This window comes from Netta rufina (genome assembly GCF_964035555.1).
Source record: "Netta rufina genome assembly, chromosome: 2".
Taxonomy (NCBI): domain Eukaryota; kingdom Metazoa; phylum Chordata; class Aves; order Anseriformes; family Anatidae; genus Netta; species Netta rufina.
In genome coordinates, this window is record NC_140124.1 from 122,834,779 (window position 1) to 122,858,162 (window position 23,384).

The window sequence follows — 23,384 nt, forward strand, 5'->3', positions numbered from 1 at the left end:
CGGGTAAGGTCGCCGCTCGGCGTCTTCCAGAGGGCGTCCGAGGTCCCGCCTCCCGGCGGGCGAGCCGGCCTCCTATTGGCTGAGGCGGTGCCGGGGCGGATGCGGATTGGCTGGGGGGGGGGGCGGGCGGCGAGCGCGGTGGGAGCTGCGGCTGAGGCAACGCTGAGGCGGCGGCGGCTGAGGCGGTGAGGGCCGGGGGGGAGCGCGGCCGTTGGCTGAGGCGGTTAAACGGTCCTGAGGGGCTCTGAGGGGGGGTAGGGAGTGCCTGAGGGGGCTGGGGGCTGGTACCGGCCGGAGGCAGCACCGGGGGCTGGTTGATGGCCCCTCCTCGGGCTGCTGCGCTTACAAAGTGTAACCGGGAAGGGGGTGACGCCGTCTGCTCCTTCCCTACAGCCTCAAAAGTAAAGAAGGGAGGTGAGTGTGCAGCCCGTCGCCACTAAAACTGCCAGTTCCGCGCTGCTGAGTCAAGGCGATCTTACTCGGACGGGTCGCCGGCCAGCTGTTGTATTTAGGGGCTCAAAGGTGTTGCTGAGAGAGATCGTGGGGGAAAATGTGGAATATCTTGATTGCTTTTTGGGCAAATGCACCCTTTTGTTAATAACATTTGCTTTTTCTTGTTTCTCAAAGCTATAGCAGAGGGACCGGCAGTCACAGCAACAACAGCCAGGGAGCTCTGGGTCTGGCGGCAGAGTTCAGGAGTGTGGTTAGGGCTGTATGGTGTAAAGCTGTAGGACTTGGAGAAGTTGGAGCATTTCTCTTATTTACACTGTATAATGTAGGTATAATCTCTGTCGAGCGAAGGTTTTTGATCAAACCAGTGCTCAAACATGAGTTTTTTTTCTTCGCCATCCTTAGCTGGCAAGGTGTGGTAAAATTGGCAAGATGTGGTAAATACGGTTTCGTCCTTTGAGGTGTGTACAACTAGGTTACGTTTCTTTCTAAAAACTTTAACAACTCCTTTTGAGCATATGTATTATTTCCAATTGCCTTAGATGCTGATGTTAGCTTAGATAAGCCGTGATGTCTGTGTAGTATCCACTGACTTTTATCTCTCTAGGTCTGTCATTCCGAGCAGGTGCTTCAGAAAGTAACAGGCACTTTGTTACTTGTGCCTTCCAGGCCAAAAACAGAATTCTGTAGCTGACTGCGTGGCCTCTGCCAAATACTTAGGTTACTTGTAAGTGGTCTGTGTTGATTCGGGAGAGGGTCCAGTCCTTTATCAGAAGACTCTGCCTGCCTGCTTGGTTTCCTGTGATGTTTTTCTGTTGGCTTTTATCTTTCTTCATTAATTCTTTACTACGTGTCATTATGGATGCAGTTTCGTTAGATGAGCTTGGGTCATGTGCCAGTCATCAAGACTGAAGATATGCGTGGCCTGATTTCCTGCTGAAGTAAGGAGGAACCTGCTTGGTTTTTAATACAATTTTTGATGTGCTTGGTGTTTCTTTGAAACCACACTTTGGGAAAAAAAAAAAAAAAGTATTTACTTATGTTATGCATGCTCTTTCAATTTAGAGCCTAGACCTTTCATTTTTCAAATTTTGTGCACCTGTTTATTCTTTGCATATGGCTGATCCTCTGCATCAGGTGCATCAAACCATTCTCTTTTAGTTTTGCGTGGAGTTTGCATGAATAAGAGAAACTTCCTTCAGTAAGAAAAATATTAATGTCCTCTTTTAAAGAGAGAGAATTCATAATTTGGAAGGGACTTGGATAAATACAGCATTGGAAAATATACAGAAATATTTCAATTTGAAAGCAGTTGCATCTCATTTTTCCTTCTCATCTTTCATGTGTAGCTCTCACTGGAGAGCCTGGCAAAGGGTTTCGTTTTGTATTTGCTGACCAGTATACTTGTGTGTACAGCTTCCAGAGCTTTTGTATTTATTGCATTAACATTTTATAATTTATAAGTGGCATTGTCTCTCAGCTGTGTAGACTGATACTTGATCTGAAGGTATTGAGTGAAACCTGCAAACGTGGTTGTAAAAAGTGGGGGCAAAGGAGAGCTCCAGGAGGGGAAAGTGAGAACCCAGACACTGAGGAGTGTAGACCTGCTCGTTTCTGAACCAGGGAATTTCTGCACATTTCCATATCAGACAAAGTTCTTGACCATTGTTAATTTTTGTGCAAGCAGAGTTTTATAAACAAAGAACCCATGAACTTCCCACCCTACGAAAATATTTCTTTGTGTTACTACTCCTCTAATCTCTTCTGGGAATCTTGCCGATGACTACTGCTTATCATTGTAATAGTTTTACTTAAGCACAGCAGAGGTACTGCATTTCATAGCAATATTGCTGTCACTTGGGGCGTTTTATTGTAGTAATTGAGTTGTGGCAGCTTTAGAGGAATTAAACTGCTATTATTTGTAGTGTAGGAAGCATCAAGAAGATAGAGGATAAGCATGAACATAAAGGATAAATAAAGCAAGCATGAATATTTTAAAAGAGGTGTTACTCTAGGTTACTAGAAGCAATAAATGTTTAACTCCTGCTTCTGGCGTGTATGCAGAGCATGAGAGAAAAATCTGCTAATGCTTTTATTCTTGCTGTCCAGCAGTTTCATTTGGAACGAACCCTTCCTGTACTTGGGTCCCAGAGTAATTGTGAAATAATTGACATTTATGAAGACAAGTGTAGTGCAATATAGTTTGGAAGAAATGAGTATAAAGTTTGTCTGGGGATAATTCTGGAACACTGATCAGTCTGGTAAAAATAATGGGATATACTTGTAAACGTTTTCCTTTTAGATAGGCCTTTAGATGACTAATTAGCCAGTCTTTAATAAAGCGTGGCTGTCCTTAGTGTCAGTCTCCAGGAACTGGGTGGTACTCTGCCAGATAGACCTCTGACACTTTCTTCAACAAAAGCAAACAATGGGGCATTGACAAGATCAGGAAGCTGATGACTGCGGTTTGGGTACTTGAAGTATTTGGGCTACAGAAGAAACAATGATTTATAATGTGAGCTGGAGATAATCGTCTGAAGTAAGTCGCTTCTGGCCAAATCACCTTCTGTTATGGAAGACTCAGCCCTCCTGCTTGGTCAGAACATGACTAAAATGACATAAAAGAGGTGTAAGATGCGATGTTGGGAGGAAATTCTTCACTCAGAGGGTGGTGAGGCACTGGCACAGGTTGCCCAGAGAAGCTGTGGATGCCCCATCCCTGGAGGTGTTCAACCCAAACCATTCTGTGATCTCCTTACAGTGCTGTCCCTTGCCTTACCAGCCTGCCTTGTGCTCTCAGTTGCTCAGCAATACATTCTCTGCTTTTTTTTCCCCTTTTCCGTTTGAATGTCTTGACACAGCCTCCATTTTTTCTTCTCTTTGATTTCCACACTACGTGTTCAACAAGTCTGAATTTTGGAATGAGGCGGAGGAACTCCTTTGGAGAGGCACGCTTTCGGAACAGGTTTCCCCTCTTAATACAGTTTTCTCTCTTTTATGTCACCGCATCTCTGCGGTGCCAGATATGATGCCAAATCTAATAGCGGGCATGTAGAAACACTTGTATTTCTCCTGCTTTAAAAATACAGCAGGTGCAGTGTGATCAAAGATGCAGTCTAGCAGCTTGTCTAAGGGAAGAATTAACAGATGCCTAAAGGAAGACTAGATCAAGTAGATGGTAACGCTTCCCTGAAAGACTTTTCCAGCTTTTGGTAGTCCATAGCTTAAGGACTTCTTATTTATTATGTATCAGTGTAGTTTATGTTGGTGACTGTTTGACAGGTAGCCCATCATTTTCCCTGTTGTTTTTCTTATAACAGCTGCATTTTCCATCTAATCTTTTGGTTCACTTTGTTGCTGTGTTTTTTTCTTAATATATTTTTTTCTCTTAGTTTTACATTAGCTGATAGATTAGTTTTTCCTAATTTATTCAGCAGTAAAAGAAAATGCTGTGTGTTTTTCTTTACGTGGTGATGAGAAACTAATATCAAACTCTTGTTTGTTTGTTTTTAAGCCTGTCTAAAAAAAGGTAACTGTAAAGTTGCGCTCTTCCTGCCAAGTTTCCACAAGAAGGAGGTTATTACTAAGGAGCTGTTGGGAAAAAAAAAAATGTTTGTAATGGAAACAGTGATGATTTAAGTGTAGTGCTTGTGGGTACTTTCAAACTGCCGAGCTTTTCCATCTCCTGACTTTCAAACTTCCGAGCTAACAGTTCCTTGCTGCTCCGTTGCCTTACTCATCCTTCTGTGTGCAATGGCTTCAGCACCACACTTGTTCATGCTACAAATATGTTGTTCAGGGTGGTTCAGCAGAGTGTTGTTCCTAGTGTGATGCACAAAACAAACGTAAACCTACATCTATGGCTTTTTTTTTTTCTTAGTGGCACACACATCTCGATGGCATCCAAGTTATGACTGGTGCAGAACATGTTTAGAGGCAAAATACGCTATTTTCGCTAGAGGAGCAATGAAAACATCTTGATTTCAGTGAATGGTAGGAAGTATAAATAGACACAATTTGAAATCTGGCCAACTTTACAAGTCACTGGAGGATTTTCAGGTCCCGCAGCTACACTATTTCCTGTCTTTTTCTTCTATTAGTCATTTTTCCACATTTCCAGTCTCTCGGTCATGGGAAAACAGAGGAAATGGCAAAGCTGTCAGAGAACTTGAAAGAGGAGAGGTGGTCTGCTTTCTGCAGTTTGTTCTTGCATGGAGAAGAGTTTCAGATAGGACTGTGGCCCGTGGATCTTGGTGTTAGTCCGGGGCTGCCGTCATTCCACAGTTTCCCAGCCTTTTAATCATTAACTTTGCAACAGCTCTGATTTCTTAAAAATCATCCAAAAAAAAAATCTTTGTCACCTCTACTAGGTAACTGCTTTCTGGATGCCTGTACTTTGCAGACTTGGAATTGTCTCTGGAAGTATCTCGTTGTCAGTAACTGTTTCTAAAGCTGGTTTTTGGAATGCATAATTTACTCCTGTACATGACCACAACGTGCTTCTAAAATGTTTGTGTTTCTTGTTTCAGAAGGACTATGGAACCTCCGCAGTCCTGCAGATTTGGAAGGCTTAAATCCAGGCTTGGAAAGGCATTTTCCAATCCAGATGATTTGCTGGCTTAAGCGCTTAATTAGGATGGCTTTTGAACAAGTTGGATTAAACATGGAATCAGTAAGTGTTTCAAGCTTGGCTCATTTTTTTTCTGAAAATCAGGTGTGGAAAACACTTCATATATTTTAGCTCATGCGTATCCACTCCAGCAGAACACTTCAAATATGCTAAATTCTCATATGATTCTGCAGTGCTGAAAAATTACAGAGTTCACTACTTGGGCTCTGAAGTACCAAGTAATGTATGCATTAAAAATATCGTGTAGCTCCTTCTAGCTCCAATAATAAATTGTGTAAACGCTGCTTTTCATGCCAGGCTCCTATGTGTATTTTGAAACTGAAGGAAAATTTTCAACTGCCTTTTGACAATGATGTTAATTCTTAAATGTTACTACTTCTTTGCTTGTATCTTGGAGATGTGCAAAGCTCCATGAAACGGAGACAACAGGAATTGTGCTATATCTGCCTCTCCTCCTCAAAGTGTTACTGTACCTGAGAGCAACACGGCTGTGTTCTGTACTGGGGAAACAGAGGAATGCACACACATAGGTCTCTGCCTGGAGGAAAGCATATATACAGTTTTCTTTTGATGTTCAGCAGAGAGAGAGATGTCACACATCACCTGCTTTATCACTGGGATCTTTAGGAAGCTATCTTGAGCTGAATTAGTGGCTTCCCTGCAATAATCCCAATAATTCGACAATACATTTTAGTCAGGTGGGATTGCTTACCAGCTATGCAGTACTTATTTAAGGTGGTTCTTCCTCCAGTGATTGAGGTAGAACCTTTTATTAATCTCAGGAATTTACAGAGAGCAAAACTAATATACGTTGTAAGTTACCCATAAGAATCAGTGTTTTAGGCTTTTATTAGAACTTAAGTATGAGATTTTATGCAGTGTAACTCTGAAAAATCAAAGCTCGAGAATGGGCTCTACGGTGGTCATTGTCAGTTTGAATAGAGGGGGAAAAATGTTTTTTTAACCTCTGTTATCCCCCATTCTCTACTTGTATCGAGGCTGTGATAATGCAGCTACATTTCCAGATGTCAGCCGTCCTGCAGAACAGCAAAACACTGATGCAATAAGGGGTATGACTAAGTAGTGTTCTGCAGACCTGCTCTGCCAGTGCTTCAAGTCAACAAGAAGTCGTGTGAACAGGGGTGAGACTTACTAGCTCACCTGGGGGGTGTGCTGACTTTATTGTCATACCTGGTGACACAGCTTGCCTGCGGTTTTCTGAAAATATCGCCCAGCCATATCTTGAGTTACCTAAACTGAGTCAAAAAACTTTGGCACACCAAACTACTGCTTGCTGCAAAAACCTGACGGGCATTTGGACACCAAACACTTCAGGTATATGGGCCCTAGCCAGCCTCTTGGCTGTGGTCTGAGCAATCTCTAAACAAGCTTTACCACTTGTTTAAATAATGTGCTGCCCATATGTTGCTAATACAGCACCTAGTCTAGCCTCTTCGCAGTTGGGGAAGTACTACTGTAATTAATCAAGTCTTCCCTTGCCTAATATTATTTTTTTCCGATGTACCATTGCTTTGAGGCTATTGTAAACTGTCCTGCTTTTAGCAGCAGAATCTGCTGTGAGTAGTGAGGCTGTTTGACTGTGCTACTGCCTGTCGGTGATTTATTATTGAGGGCTCCAGGTCTACCTGCTCTTTTTTCAGGTGTATAAACATCAATGTCACAAATATGAGGTCTTTGCTTGAGGAATCCAAAATGCAGTACCCATTGAGTACTCTAGAACACATTTTTTCCCCAACATATAACTTGATTGCATATTAAGCAAGAGAATTTGTACTTCATATAATGAAAAAAGTGAGTCTGCGTGGATGATTGGCAAAGCTGCAGCTCTGATGTGGAAATCTAGCGTAGCATATGTGCCATGCATATGTGCATTTATTTTATCAAACTTCCTACATTCAGTTAAAGTCAGGGGAAGGAAAGATGCTTCACTACAGGACTAAGCAAAATGTTTGCGTGAAGTTTTTGAAATAATATAATCTGGGGATAAATACCACGGAACATATTTTCTTCTGACTAGAACCTTTGAAATCTTTGATCTTTGCTTAGTATATCAAAACGCTATTCAGCCGTGTGTTGTGAAACTCCCACAGCTTCCCTACACTCATCACATAGGCAATACAACTGTGCCACACGAGGCCTGGTTTAATAGCATTAACAGCATGAATTTTAGATAAGTTTTCTGTTTGAAGTAACATTCTAACAGGATACTGAGTTTTCTTGAAGCTATGAGCCTTTAAAAACTACAGTCTGAGTAGTAAATTCATATCTACAGTAGATACGGTTCAATTATTTTCAATTACCTGACAGTGTTCTAATTGTTTATCAACCACATTATCTTAGTTATAGTCTTCCCATTATTCTTCCACCTTTTTTGGTTTGTTTCTGTTGCCGTTCTCTCTGCTGAAATCTTTCCTACTACTGTCTCTGTGCTCTTTTATTTTGTTCTGGATCATTTTGTAGTATTCTCCTAGGGTTATAGTCTCGTTTTATTTCATACAGCTCTGGTAAACAGTAGAGCAAACATTCTCGACATTAAGCACAACAGAAATTCTGTCCCTACTGAAACAGCGTAGAAGAAATGTAAATTGCAGTAGAAACAGTTCAGAATCAGAAGCCAGGTGAATTGAGGTGCTATGTGCAATTTTCTCTAGTGCATGTGTATTTTTATGACAGTCTCATTTTCAAGTATTTCCTTTTTTCACTTTCCCTTTTCTCTACCCTAATGTGTAATGTGTAATTCCACAGTTACACTTTCTAGTTTATGCCAGCTGTTAGGAGGTGGTTTGTTTGTTTGAAGACTGGTAGACGTTGTTCCTGCGTCAGAAGAGCTCGTAACGAAAAAAAGAAAATGGACTTTGGGAAATGTAGAATTACAAAACTTTATGGATTTGTTGTGATTGAATTACTTTTCCCTTAAAAAGTGGTGTATGACTCAATGCAGATTACTCTTTATTGTCTTAAAAATGGACAAACTGTGCTTTTGAAGAAACTACTAAATTTTGAATCCTTCTGTGTTACTAGATTTATTGCTTTGAATTTAAACTTAATGCAAAGGCTGTCTTGAGCCTAAACAGGCATTTTATAATGACCAAAACAATTTATTTTTTTTACCAAATCAAGTATAAAATGGAAGGAGATCACTAAATTAAGTAATAGAAATTTGAGTGAATGTGTTATGTTCTCTCTTCTAGCATGAAAGGAATAACTTCCAAATCATGCATACATTTAGCACAAGCGTAGTACAGAAGGGGAAGCTACTTTGATATGATAGAAAAATGAATCATCTAACAGGTGACTTCTTTTTTTCTTCCTTCTAGGTACTTTGGTCAAGCAAGCCTTATGGTTCATCTCGAAGCATTGTAAGAAAAATTGGTACTAACCTCTCTCTAATACAGTGTCCAAGAGTTCAGTTTCAGGTAAGCATTCTCAACAGTTTAAAACACAAGTTTCACTACGCAGATAAAGAGATGTGTTCCCATTGCGAAAGATTTTAAGCAATTCTACAGTTCATTTAAAAAATTGACTAGAGGGTTCCTGAAAGTGGAATAAACCTGGCCCCTCAGAGAATTAGTTTACTTCAGTTCTTTCCACCTCAAGTTCAGACTTTTACCTAATACGAATTCTTCAGCTTCTGTACTGCGTAGAATACGAATCCATGTTGCTGTAACATGCATAATGAAACTTCAGACAAACTTTTCTTCCTAAAGAAAATGGAGCTTCTAAAATGGCACAATATAGTATTAAAAAGTTATTAATGGAAAAAAAGTTCTTTCTTAAAAAAGTTTGAAACTGATTTCTGAAAACAGTCCTTAAAGCTAGGCTTAAGAAGCATGTGAAGATGAACAGTGTTACTTAAAAATATTTGGAAAATAAACAGCTTTATCAGAAAGTTAAAAATTAGTTCTAAGATAACATGAGTACTCTCTTGCCTTTTTTTTTTTTTTAATACAAGGCTAGCATTGTGTAGGTGAAAGGGGAACATCAGAGCTCTGCAGCTTTCTGATTTGTTTGCTTCTAACTTTGACTGCGTATAGTGGGAGGGTAAAGAGCAAGGGTAAAGCTTAAGGAGTAGAAAACCCTTGCTTTTTATAACAAGTTGTTCAGGAACAGATGGAAAAATGGAAGCTGTTACACATAATTTCTTCAACTCTGAGTATGCTGTGGATTGGGGGTGGGTATAAAGTTAGAGAAATCTTGTGTTTGAAACTGATGCTGGAAAGGAATATTTCTGGGACTGAACAAGGGAGAACATAAAGATGATGAATGGTGGGTGGGAATCATCACCCACACTAAGACAGGGTATTGGCTACAAAGCTAATTTTTTCACTCTTAAATTCATCTCTCTATCCTATATGAAACGTATGAACAATACTTAAATCTGAAATTATGTTAGTAAAATCAGATAGTTCGGACTATCATGGAAGCCTTTTTGGTCTGATAGTGGGGAAAAAAAAACAAACAAACAGGCTCTTTGCACTGTCTTAGATAATTATTTTGAGAAACTAGGGGGCCAAGCATCTCCCAGTACTGGTGGCTTCATGAAACTTATGTTATATATGTACATATTATGTATATATATATAAATGCATATAAATACATATATGTATGTATTTATGCATACACATTGCAGGGGAGAAATTTGTGCAGGTGGGAAGGACAACAAAATGAGATGCTGGACTGAAACTTCTGGATACATAATTCGTAGTAATTATGCTAGAAGTATGGCTCTGTGTGCCTCAGCTTTGAAAGCAAGTGAAGCCCTCCTGTGATATATCTGATTTTCACTTGTAAATGCTATCCAAAGGAAGATAGTGCTCATTTTTAGCAATTAGCCAAATAATGCCTTTTCTCAATACAATATACAAAAGGATTTAGGTACTTGTAGAGAGCTGTAAGATATGTCTGGGCATTTTTTTCCAAGATACATACGTATCTTCGTCTGAATTCTGTGTTAGAACAAATAAAAAGTTGCCTTTTTTTCCTCTTAAGGAGTCAATCAGCTTTGCTTAGACTTTATGCACAGTAAGGCTAAACATTCATCTTCTGTTAGATGAAAGGGAAGGATTCTAAAAACAGAAGTACAATTGCCATAGTCGATGGAATTTGAAATATTATAATGTTGAGCCTTTAGGTGTATTAAAGTTTGTGGTTTATGCAAGGCTTTTTAATATATATTTTATAACTATTTATGAGCATTTAAATATATAAACTGCTGAACATGTAAAACTGTGATGCTAACGTCTATTTGTATGTCTTTACTAAGATTCTGTACTGAAGTTCAATGCCAGTCTTGATCATTTTTATGCTGTTGCAACCGATGCTTTCCTATAGCTGTCTCTTCCTTTCTCTTTCTTGCCAGCTTTAGCTATGTTATGAAAGGACCATGCACTGAACCTTGCTGTAAGTCACGTTATTAAAAAACAAAGCAAACCATACTCGCCTCGTCCGAGGGTGCATGCGTGTCATCAGCGTTTCTAACTTTAAGAGCAATAAGCTGTGTGTATGCTTTCATTTTCTTTCTGATAAATGGATAAGAGATATCGGAAGAATATCTCTTACATTCATTCTTTTCTCCTAGCGTGCTTTTGTTCTGCTCGTCTACTAAGCAGAGTAATAGCCTAATATTCTGATTTTTGAGGTCTGCAGCTGTTGTGGTACCTCTACGGCCTTGCCGTAGTCAACATTTAAATTAACTGCTACGTGCAGCGGTGGCAGAACTTACCTTATCTGCTCTCTATAGCATGAACAAATGAAAATGGTTCGTAACACTCTGTCTTTAGTTTAGGCTTATCTGTGATTTTTAGGAGAAAAAAAGTAGTAGTTAAACATCAATATAGCCTAGGTAGATTCAAACAAACCTATAGAATACTCAGAAGATTAGAGTCTAGGTAACAAGAGAGAGGAAGGCTCCTGTGTCCCCCAAATACAGCATCTCTGTTCTAGCCCTGTGCTTCTCCTATTTGTCTGACACAGACCTGGTAACCAAGTACAGGTCTCCTAGGGAATTAGTTTGAATCTACCAAACATAGGAATTTACTGGGCTACTTTGAAAAATCATAGGAAGTTTGTCTTCCTTGAAATATTTCCAAATGCTTAATACCTAAATCTACTCGTAACTTGAAATTAAAGGTTTTTATTCTTTTCTTCAATGTATAAAAATATTTGTTCTGCTTTCTATTTTCTGGAGCAAACAAAAAAATAGGGCTTCTGCTTTGACATCAGCTAAAACAGAACAGTGAGTGTTTTGTTTTCCAGAAATTCTCTCAGAAATGGAGCTGAAAGCCACAGGTGCATGCACGCGTGTATGTGTGAAACATACACATGTACTAAAATAGGAAAAAAAAAAAAAAGTATGTTAAGGAGAAATTTGGGGCAACAACTATGTATTTCTTGGAAAAGCAAGCTAGTTCCACTCCTTCTACTTCCACCTCTGCTTTCAGCTCTCTGATCCCCATTTCAGGGGCTGGCAGAGCAGTTGTCCAAGTGTCCAAGGTTGGCTGCAGGAATAGGGCATTCAGCAGGGCTGTTGAAACATCGTTCTACAGATGAGCAAAGGTTTTAAGAGATGGGTGTTGGCTTTTAACCTCTAAATTCAATTAAAAGTCTTGCCTCGACTTGAAATTCCAAATGCACTGCTGTGGGAGGCCTTGTCATTTATAGGGATAGAGAAAAGAAACATCTGTATATGGGTAACAAGCAGATTCTGTTTACACATAAATACGAATAAAAAAGTAAGACGAAACTTGCATCACAATATAACAGAAGGCTTGCTACTAAATGTTGGATTAGAACTTATTTATCTCACAGAGCAGGAAACCTGGCAATGGGAAGTGCGTTCCTTACTGCTGATTTATAAGATGATTTTTGATGCAAGTGCCTGTAGTGCCTTTATTTAAATACGCCTTCAATCTTTTCACGGTAATAGTTCCTCACGTGACCGCTGCCGTCAGGAAAATGTGTATCACCTGCAAGAACTGGCTGACATGCTACAGATGCTTTTAATTGCCACTAACATTAATACAGCTGCTGTGGTCATGTACGTTTCTTTTTCATTAAAAACAGCAACAGCAAAACAAGGAGACCTCAAACAATGGCAATCCTAACGTGCAATATAGTATTCTCTAGACTGTTTTAAAGTGAGGCAGACTGTGATGGTATTAGGCACAACTGTTAATGTGATAAACATATTACCATCTGTGCTGATGCTACCTGGAAAAAACCCTGTTGTTTCCAAATGATCTGATGATGCCAATCTGCACTCCTGGGAGCTGTGAGAAAGGCTCACGCGCAAGTTGCGAGAGTACGAGGTGAAGATGACTAATCTCAATTTCCAAAGCTGTTTGTAACAGCTCCTGGGGGAAGGAAAAAAAAAAAAAAAAAAGAACCACAACACGCAAACAACAACAAAAATTAAAATAATAAAAAATAACAAGACAATTTCTGTCTCCCTGGAACTTGCGTAGCAAAGGTTGCAACTGAAGTACCTGTGAATGATCTTCATAAATGGTTTCACTTAATCAAGACTGCAGTCCTACTGTGCTAGGGCTGCTACAAATTCAGGTTACTGCGACCATCCCATAGTTGCTGCTCTGTTATAGTTTCCTCTTAGAGAGGTGAGTTGCCTTGAAAATTGACTTAAGCACGAACAGGACAGATCAAAGCTATCCTTAAGAGATTAAGGTACACGATACCCCCATCTCTGTGAGTATTACCAGCTTCTTGGCCACAACCAGGTAGCACGTAAACAGCTGCAACAATTCCTGTGCAAATTTGGCAGGTGGATTATATCTAGTACAAGCAACAGAGGTGCCATCGTTGCACTGGAGATAAACAACTGAAGACAGGGAACTGAGCAGAGGAAATTACTGAAAGGTATTTCAGTAGCTTTTATTTGCTGAAGTACTGAGCCCAGGCTAATCAGTAGTCCAGTGACCGAGTACACATGCCCTTGACTAACCTGGGGAAGCGGCCAATATTTCAAAGTAGATTTGAAACCATTTTGTAGGGCCGTGGTTATGGAACATATATTGATGGTCCAAATAATGATTTTTCAAATTTTCATTCTGGTTTCATGCTTAGCTGTAAATGTAAGAAAGGTTCCAGTCTCTTGAGCCTTGTTCACCCTTGGCTTCAAAAAAGATGGTGACAGAACTGTGCTGAAAAATAGTCTGTTTGTTTGGCATCCTATAAATGAGATTTTTAGCAAATAGTGCAGTTGTTTCCATCCTACCTCTCACTGAAAGTCCATGTGATTGTGGAGCTAGTAGGAGCGACTTGTTTCCTCCATAATGTTTACGCCTGAATTCTTGTACAGAAATTCTGCAAGTTGTAGAGGAAGGGGAACACATTGCAACAGAATTTCACTTTCAAAATAATACTAAATCAGAGTAAAAGTTTAAGAGGTAGGAGTAGTAATTATTGTCTCTCCTAACGATGGGTAATTAATATAATTAAAAACATTACTTGAGATAATACAGCAAACTCTTTAAGAATGTTGATGCTTGTTTGTCATTAAGGTAACAATTTGCATTGGATTTTATGTGTTAGGGCCATGTGAGAGTGGGTATAGCTAGCCTCTGACATATAGCTAGTCAGTGAAATGCGTTCAGGACCAAGCCCAGGATAGTAACAAGTGGAATGTGTTTTGTGCATGTATGTGTTAATAGTTATGTGCAGCCTCACTAAAAGCATTGGGTGAAATAGCAGTGAAACGAACTGGGAATCATGACTCTAAAACCTTCAATCTTGTCTTTAAAATCTAGCTTACTTCTCATGGCGCAGAAGGAAATCATCCTCAGCAATTTAGAGAAGATGCAGTGGCCTCCTTTGCAGATGTGAGATGGGTTGCTCAAGAGGAAGGTGAAGTCTCTACAAGGCTCAGGTATGCTCCTCAGATCTTCTCCTTCAAGTTAGAAGCCAAGGAAAAAAAATATAGATTCTGTCCATTGAGAATATACTGTGAATATACTGTGAATATACTGTCAGTTAACAGAGAGCACTTCTGTGCTGGGAGAGAGGGAAGAGTGATAGAAAAGGTAGGGACTGGAAAAGAATAAGCAGAGATCAGACTAACAGGACTGTGAATGAAAGGCTGGTTGGAGAACATGTAGGAGTTTGGCTTCCTACAAGGAAGATCATGGCTTTTGTTTACATACTTATTGCAAAGAATTAGTGTGTGACAGCTTCACACAACCTTGTCCCCACAAAAATGTCTGCTGTGGCATGGCGTGATTGCCAGTGCTGATTCTTCTCCAGTTCTCCAGAGGTTGTCATTAGCATGGGGCAGGGAGTTGTAAGGCAGCCTCATTAACAGCAACAGTCCTTCGGACAGACTGATAATTGTCACATCGTTTTTCACCTTTCTGGCTAATGTTCTGCATTCTGTAGCAGAGAATTAAAAAATTATGACATATTTTGTCTTTAATCTTTATAATGAGAACTGGCAGGGAAGCATGTTGAGTGCCTGTGACCAGAATCCCAGCGCAGGTACCGTTGTGTTGGACCAGGAGCGCCACATGGCACGGTAGCTGCATTAAACACCTGGCTGAAGCGAGGAAGTTCTGTGTTGTAGCCTACCCAAGCTGCTGCTCAGGCTAGCCTGAAACAAAGACGCCGTTCTGTAGTGCAGAGGAAGTTTTTCTTCCAGCTGACCTTCCCGAGAAAGGCACAGATAGAGATTGCTGGAGGATACGTTGTTAATTTGAAAGCACAGAGCAGATTAGTAAGGACCTAGATGCCCTCCAACAACTTGGCACAGTGAAGTTTCGCCTGATGTCCTGGTACTGCAACGTTAGTTGCACAAACTCGGGGGAGTTGCAGAAATCAAGGCTTGTTTGAGAAAAACTCTTTGTAAATTGTCTTCGATACAAAGAAAATGAACCGGCCAGTACTACTGGTGTTTGCACAGAAATGTTTTGTTTAAGGATTGAACTGTAAAGCTATTAAGTCTAATGGAGAGAAGAAGGAGAATAGCTCTTTGTTGCTTCAGAGAACCTCTTATGAAAGACCTAAGACTGGTGTGTTTGCTGAAATGCCTGCACTGTGTGAAGGGGGAGGAGGGGATAGTTAGGGTGGGGTGGGGCTAAAATAATCCTGCACATAAATAGTGACCTTAGGGCAAACAGCTTGTAATGCAGCATTGTAGGTGGACTACTTAGCAGATATTAGCAGGAATATTTCAGTATGTGCTGGTTATTACGTCTATGCAAAGTATTACAAAGTGTAGCGTGCACTGAGTGTTTTCTGTGCATTTGAAATTGTTTCAGTTTCAAGGAGATCCCATAGGTGTTACTGGTAAAAGACATATTCGGGATAATTCCCTAAACACTCTTGCAGACATTTATGTGTTGTTTTTTTTTTCTTTTTTTTTCTCTGTGATGCAATTTTATAAATGAAGCAACTAAAGGACAAGTCACATTTCTCCTACCCCTAGTCAGAGTGGTAGTGACAACTCAGGCATAATATTTTTCCATGGTGTTAAATTCCACTGAGGAAATTTGCTTAAAATGCCTTTGCTGCTCAGAGCCGAAAATACCCTTTCTGTTCAGCTGTTCTGCTCCTTTTAAGAGCCTGTAGGAGGCACATTTTAAAGAGAGAAGTGACTGCTGGCCCCTTCCACTTCATTTTTTAGGGAGTGCAGAGAGATGGCTGCCGTAGGAAGCATCCTGTGATTGTCTTAGTTTTGGTTGCTCTCTGTGCCTGTGGAGATAGCACCACCTAAATTTTAACATCCTTCATAATATTCAGCTGTGCAAGTTGTGCTGATGCTTTCTGTCAGCGTTGTGAAAAATTCAGTTGTGCATCTAAGACCAGGTGGAGGTGGTCAGAGCGTGCAGGGTTTGTTCTAGCCTCAGAGCTTGGCTCTTGTTGTAAGTATAGCACCGCTGCAGATCTAATGGGGTGCCCAACCCTGAGCAGCTCACCCCATACACCCGGAGCGACGGGGCTCTGAAGCTGTATTTAGTCTAGAGCCACTCCACACATTTGGAAAAGGTTTATCCCCAGACACCATTCCTATTCTCATGTTTGAAATAAATAAGGGAATCCTGACCTGCCTGAGAAGTTTCACAAACGAGGTAAGAGTGAAGTATGTAATCATGATCAGCAGTTATAGAGTACTTCTGTTTATATTAATCTGTTATCGTTAATCCTTATCAGTTCTACTTGAGATAAACGGTTTTAAAATGCTGGTGTCTTCAGTAAGTATTACCCTATGTTAGCTGCAGAGGCATGATAACCCCTCAGTGTTTAACACGGCTTCAGCTTTAGTGGCTAATAAAGGAAAGCAACAGAGTTGTGTTTTCTTGCTCTTAGAGAGAAGGGAAGTTTCTAGACTCTCTAAAATTGTGTGAAGTTTTATTCTCTATAGCTTTATTTATCGTTAGAAACCTTGAGATAAGATCCCTTCCTATTTACTGATAAGCAGGCTGTGAGCAGCACCACTAAACTGTTCCCTGTGTTCCATGCTCCCAGCACTAAAATGGAGGGCTGGAAAAGTCCAGGAACAATACAAAATATGCCATGGAAATAAGAAACTCTTCCTTCTTCAAAGGAGTCAACTACAAATGACTTTTTACAGTCTATGGGGGGAAAAAATAGCAGCATTAATTTCAACAAAAATAAAACATGCACGAGGCGGAGAAAGATTGGGGACAGGAGGGAGTTAATTCCTTTTTCTCTGGAAATCAGGGATTCCATACAAAGCTGTCAGGGCAGAAGGAGATGAAATACCAGCCAGTGATGCAAGCAGAAAGGACATGAAGTTCTTACTTAGAGGTGTACAGTGTTTTGGGGAAAGTGCAAAGAGGAAAGTGATTTGTTCAAAGACAACGTTGAAGACACTCCTGTAACTTCTGTTCCTGTTTTGTATGTAAAAGTGCTTTTGTTTCTATCTGTTAGAAAACTTTTTGAAAAAAAAATCTTTTGATATTTTTGTTACAGATCAGAAGTTTGGTCAAAAACGACCCAGCCCCTTCCAGGTGAAGTACATCAGCGTGGAAGGTCCCCGTCCAACCAGGGATCCTCAGCAAGCCTGACGGAAGACGAAGCGGCGTCCAGGAGCACAGTGACAGCAAATGAAGAAGCTCTGCAGAAGATCAGTGCTCTAGAAAATGAACTAGCCACTTTGAGAGCACAGATAGCCAAAATCGTAATCTTGCAAGAACAACAGAATCTGTCTGCAGGTATTCAATTTGCCGTAATCTTAGCGCAAATGAGTTAATGAGTGTGTCCTTTTTACGTTCAGTGCAGTGCTAGTTCATCTTTGTGATGCACTGCACTTCTCCACGCCGTTTCGGTCCGTTTGATAGAAAGACATAGCAAACAAACCACGGAATACAGAATAGTTCTTGCAGACAACAGACCCGTCAGATTTTCTATGTTTTCTGGTATTCTAAAAGTCTTTACATTTCTGTGAAAGCATGCCAGAATTCTGAATCTATGGATAAATGCAGAGTATTAACAGCTTTCAGAGCAAAGCTCTTGGTAAATGTGATGGAATAAACCAAGCTAAAAGAGCGTAACCTAACTGCTAACCCCTAAATCATCCCACCCAGTAATGAAACTGATTCTCGCATATCACGAAGTTACCATGTAAGGTGCTAGTTATGCTTCTGGGATATGTAGCACATATCTCAAGCTTATAAAATAAATTGCAGAAAAGGAGATGAAAGTGTTTTCTGTAGTGATCTCTGGGATCAGGCATGTTCATAGGGAACCAGAAGAGGTGCACTGTTCCCTGTAGTAAGCAGAGTAACTCTTCATAAGTTTCTTTCCCCTTTTGCCCTCCCCTCTGACTACCATCCATCCAGTTCTAAATCTGTGATCTGCAAGGATGAGTGGAGCTAGCCCTTGCTCCTTGGAGATAATAGCCACTCAGCTTTCATCAGTTCCTACAATCGCTTAGGGAATACATTGTTTTGTTCACGTATGAAATAATACTCTGATTCTTCAACTCTTGTTCGTTTTTTTTCTGTGAACCGATAGCAGTTACTTTATGTTTTCTTAACTGTTCAAATTCAAAACCGTAAAACAGATTTAAGGATCACTCAGTTTCATTCTTGAAGTGTAGTTACTGGACAAAAATCCCACCATAACGTAATTTTTCCTCATTCTCCCTTTTCCTTTATTAGAAAACTTACATTTTGATACGATTTTATCATCTTTACCTCCCTCTTCTGGTAGAATATGGTAACAATTATGTATGAATATGTACATGCAGAGTAGATTCCTGCATTATTTACCTAACTATGTATACAGACTTCATACTCAGCCTCAAAACACTGATTTAGTCTGGTCTCGATAATTTCTTTAAAGGGACATTTGAGCAGAGGTTTCTTCATTTATTTACTGCTATAACGTTTTTTACCAAAAGAGCACAGGAAATTTCAGTTCAAGATAATCTTAAGAATCTCTTCAAATATGATCAGCTGTCCTTCTCAAAGAGTTGGAATAAGATTGAATTTAGGCACTAGTTAAACTCTCTCATTTCCATTTTAAAATCTTGTATGGTAACTCCTTTATTTCTGATATGTTGGAAGAACCATTGCTCACATGACAGACTGGGTATGACTTCCGGCCCAGTACTTGCCTCTCAGAAGAAACTGAAATACTGAGAATGTTAAAATTAGGATTTAGTTAAAATATGTCACGACATCCATCCCACCGCAGTAAAAACATGATTGTATCCGGAATTTGAACTGGAAATCCAAAGAACTTCTCCTTCAGGAGGATTTTTACGTCCTTTTCAGTCATGTCTACCTAACTGGTTTAGGATTGAAGATGTTATGTGATAACCTAAAGAAAGCAGAGAGGAAGCAATCAAAGCTATTTTAATCACATTCTTACCTGAGCACTTGTGACGTATAAAGGTACTTACCAGTAAACTGACACAGAATGCGTGTTTTATTTGTAGTTGGGTTAAGTCCAGTTGCTTCAGCTGCTGTCCCTGGAGCACCACTGCCACCACCTCCTCCTCCGCCTCCTCCACCACCACCACCACTCCCTCCCCCGGGCCTGCAACGGAGCGTGTCTGCAATTGAGCTCATTAAGGAACGGAAAAACAAAAAAAATTCTGGACAGATTCCCACAGAAAATGGGCCAAAGAAGTCTGAGATACCAAACATGCTAGAAATCCTCAAGGACATGAACAGCGTGAAGCTACGGTCCGTGAAAAGGTAAGACATTTATTTATATTTGTTAACTTGTGCATTAATGATTTGGTTTTGAGTCAGAACTATGTCGGGTTTAGACAGGTGGTGATGTAACAAGAATGCAAAAGAATTCACAACTTCTCCAGCTTTGTTTTGGACTCTGCTAGAGTTTCTCGTTGACTTTTCTAGATCACCAGAAGATACAAAAGCCAAAGTAGCTGACCCTACAGATCCTGCTGCATTAATAGCAGAAGCACTCAAAAAGAAATTTGCCTATCGATACCGAAGTGATAGCCAAAGTGAAATTGAAAAAGTGATTCCAAAGACTGAAACAAAGACAAAGACTGAAGTAGTGCTGGTGAGTATTGTGCTTCTGACCGAACACATGCTTGGACTAAACAATAATTGCCTGGTAAGCCAGGGTAAATCTTTCTGCCAACAGATGCAAATACCTAGGAGTTAACATCCCTGTCCACAAAGCCCTAAGAAGTATTACTGACACGCTAGGATTTGTGGCAATCACGTTTTGGTTTTGGTATCTGTTCTCAAGATTGTGTACTATTTTGGCTTGAGGTTTGAAAAGCCCTGCAAGAGTTTTCTTTTTCAAACAAAAACCTCATGTGTTGCTATGAGAATGTGATATTCTTAACCGTTCAGATAGCGCATGTGCAATTCTGAAGCAAGATCCTGAAACATCAATTTCTAGGGACATAGAAAGCAAAGTGTTCAGAATGGCTGCTGGATCGTGTTGTAGGGAGTTTGTTTTAATAACTGGTGTAAGCTGAGTTAATAGTGAGTTAATAAAGTTTCTTTAAAGTGCAGGTATGTTAAATTATTTGTGAAATCTATGTCATAGTACAATGGTGTATTTCATATTGATTTGAAATTCAAGTAAGGGCTTTTTAAGCAGTGAATGTTCAAGATCTGAGTTTCTATCAGCATACGCTTACTTACACAACAGGCTACTGTAGATCAGTTTTGTTAGTAAGCCGTCCTTGAAGCCTCATGCTATAGAATCAGAACAAAAAAGAGATTTTTCCCTTTGTGAGTTTAGAAAAAAATGCACGTAAATATCCAAAATTTAAAGCAAACAAGAGAATAGTCTGTACTCCGGTTTTTATTTTTATTTTTTTTAGGAAAATAATACTTCTAAGCCACAAATCTCAGGATTTCTGAGTACTTCAGTTTATTAATGTTGATTTACTTGCCTTCCGGTTTAGGCCTTTAATGGTTTTTCTGTAATATTCAGGCTGTTCTTCACAACTCCAAGGCTGTATATTTCCCCCAAATCAATTGTTTCTAGCAGCAGAGGCTTTAAGAAGAGTTGGCAATGTTTTGTTTGCACAGGAGCTTTTCACAAATTTCGTTTTGAAATTTGAAGTCCATCTTTTGAGAGAAAGAATCATCGAATCCTCAAAAACTAAGAAAACTGAAGGTTTTCATTTATGAAATGAGAAAATGTTGATGTGTAATGAGCTAATGACTATCTGTTGTGGGTTATTTATCAGTATGTAACTTCTTTGCCACATCAGTCCTTTTATGCTTTACAAAGACTTGCACAAAAAGGAAGGACAAAGAACAGGAATAATCTTAAGAAACTCCTGCTAGAGCACTTGGTTGTCAACTTCTAAAGATAACAGCATCAATCTTGGTATTTTGCTGTGGTAGAGTGAAGGATCTCTAGTCAGAACTTCTCCAGCAGATGGTTAGCTGCCTAATCTGAGTGATTGCAGCTGATTGCTGACGTTTCCCTGTACTTTGTGGCTGCAACGTGGGTAAAATCTACATGAAGAGAAGCAAGTTGATAAAGGAAATGCTCTCTGCTCAGGTTCTAGTTTTACTTACAGCTTGGATGAAGAGTTTGGCTAGGTCCCTGTTGAAAGCACCCTAACTGTGTTTCTGGTTTCCTTCTCAGTTTGGACCGCACATGCTGAAGTCTACAGGAAAAATGAAGACTTTAATTGAAAAATCTTAACCTATTGAGATCACTACGTGAAAGACTGTTGAGCTGTTTTGCCCCAAATCTCTGACGTTGCAAATAGCACTAGAACCGAGTGGTCTCGTACAACGCGGAAAAACCTAATGTGAAAATGTTGAATTGAGGAACTAAACATTGCGTTTGAGGTGCGTGTTTGTATATGATTTATCAAGGGGAATAAGTTTGACCATTGTACTCAGGTATTAATTTTGTATCCAAACCTGGCTTTCTACTCAGACCTACGGAGTGGTTTTAGTTCATTAACACTAAATTATCTCTACAACATTCTTTGTGCATAACTGACCACCTTAAAACATTGTGTACATGTTAATAATGACAGCGATACACCCTTAAGTTAATCAGTCATTTGAGCTCCAATGATGACTTGCACTACGAACTTTAGTTTGATACTGATTTTTTCGTGTAAAAGTGTTTCTTTTAAACTCAGTTTTAGCAAAATTTTAGCCCGAATTAAAACTGAACACATTCTGCTTCATACTGAAACAAAGTCAGAACATAAACCTGCTGCAAAGGTCACCTGGTATGAGATATTTTAAATAGTAGCACATTCTTGGTGTTTTGTGGGTTTTCCCCCCCCCCCAAAATGAGTTTGTGAGCTTGCAAGGGTAAGACAGCAAAACCTATCTGTATCATCTTGTGGCCAACACGAGCGCATGAAGAGTGAATCATGCTGAGGGAGCCTCTGTGACTCGTTAGTGCAATGCATTGGAAATAACCAGCAGATAGCAGCAGAGTAAAACGATTAATTAGTGTCAGAGTATGTGTTGACTAGCGTAGGAGTGATGTACAGGAAAAAAGGTACAAAGTACTGTGGGGTGCAAGTTGCCAAAATATATCACGCATCTCCGCTGTGCTGAGAGATGCTCGTGGACACCTTTTTATTCCCAGTGGCCTTTGGGTCCCTGGGTAGGATTTTAGCAGGTGGGGACTGCACAAGCCCTCACAATCCTGTTCACAGGGACGCGATGGTGGGAGCTGTTGCACATAATCTGTTTTCCAGGGGAGGTCCTGTGGGGATTTCCCAGAGCAGCTTCTTGCTGCCAGACCCATACAGAGCCCGTTCACTGACCAACCAACCCCCCAAGCTCAGGCCTCTATCCACAAACTAAAAATAAAATTCAGATTGGAGAAAGCTGCTCAGCAACCAGAGCGCTGTAACTCAGCTGCACACTCAGGTGAAGCCAAGGCTTGCTCTGACTGTGGATAAACTTAGAGCATGAACGAGCCAGACTTGGCTTTTCTAAGTTTATCTTGCTACTGGATCACGTACAAGTGCCTTTTAGAGCTGCTGTTTTCTAGGAAAAGAAAAACGCAGCGTGTTTTACATAGAGACAGCTGAATGGCTCCAGTTAGGTTACCGAAGATGACTGAAGCTTTGCTGCTTATAACTGGAAGGTAGATTGTATGATCAAGGAAGATGTTTTCTGGTGTGAAACTTGAAATGGTGTTAATATGTACACAATAAAAATTCCTTTCTAAATGCTTGGCCATGGGTTTTACTGACAGGCCATTAAATCTTCATGTTTTAAATGCCTTTAAAACACTTTTTTGAAAGATACTTTTGGGCTCAAGTTTTGTATTTAATGCTCTATATTGCCACTATGTAAAATTAAAAGCAGTTAAAATAAACAAGGTGTACGTGATTGATTTATGGTACTCTACAAATGATGTCAGCCACAACAACGTGCACTGTACATTCTGCTACAGTGACTGTAAATGTTTTCTTGCTGTACAAGAAAAAATAATCACAAAGCTGTCATCAAATTATTTATTTTCTGTACCTTAATTTGTATCTTTCTACTTGAAATCTTTTATATACACATGCCACTGCTGACAGAAAAACCTCCCAAAACACAAGTACGCAAACTGAGGACATTCACACTGGGCAGATCCCTCAGACACCAGCTAAGGGCTGTATCTGTCTCCCTGTGTTAGCAAATAGCACAGCCCAACAGCAGCGGATTCACAAATTAAAACCGGTAATGATGGGAAGCTGACATCCATCCCGTAACACATTTCAGGACTCACATGGGCTGTGACTGGCTGTTAGCGGTTGTAGCGCGCTAAGTACACTCCTGGCATATTAATGCTCTCGGGTTTTGCACAAAACAATTAAGCTGCAGGAATGCTGACA

General features: G+C 40.0%; 1 protein-coding gene across 1 annotated transcript; it reads left to right on the forward strand.

Moving 5' to 3' along the window:
• The first annotated feature begins 140 nt into the window (after nt 1–140).
• MTFR1 (mitochondrial fission regulator 1) lies at nt 141–22,844 on the forward strand. Its single transcript, XM_084306903.1, has 8 exons — nt 141–185; nt 4,980–5,122; nt 8,419–8,517; nt 13,864–13,982; nt 17,042–17,283; nt 19,014–19,275; nt 19,441–19,609; nt 21,167–22,844. The coding sequence occupies exons 2-8, from the start codon at nt 5,057–5,059 to the stop codon at nt 21,224–21,226; spliced, it is 1,017 nt and encodes a 338-aa protein (XP_084163029.1). The 5' UTR covers nt 141–185; nt 4,980–5,056; the 3' UTR covers nt 21,227–22,844.
• Nucleotides 22,845–23,384: the final 540 nt, after the last annotated feature.

Excerpts from the sequence above, each read along its gene's own strand:
- MTFR1 (XM_084306903.1), top strand. The coding sequence starts at position 5,057 with ATGATTTGCTGGCTTAAGCGCTTAATTAGGATGGCTTTTGAACAAGTT. Across the intron at positions 13,983-17,041 it reads GAAGTCTCTACAAGGCTCAG|ATCAGAAGTTTGGTCAAAAA; the intron begins GTATGCTCCTCA and ends TTTTTGTTACAG. Across the intron at positions 17,284-19,013 it reads ACAACAGAATCTGTCTGCAG|TTGGGTTAAGTCCAGTTGCT; the intron begins GTATTCAATTTG and ends TTTTATTTGTAG.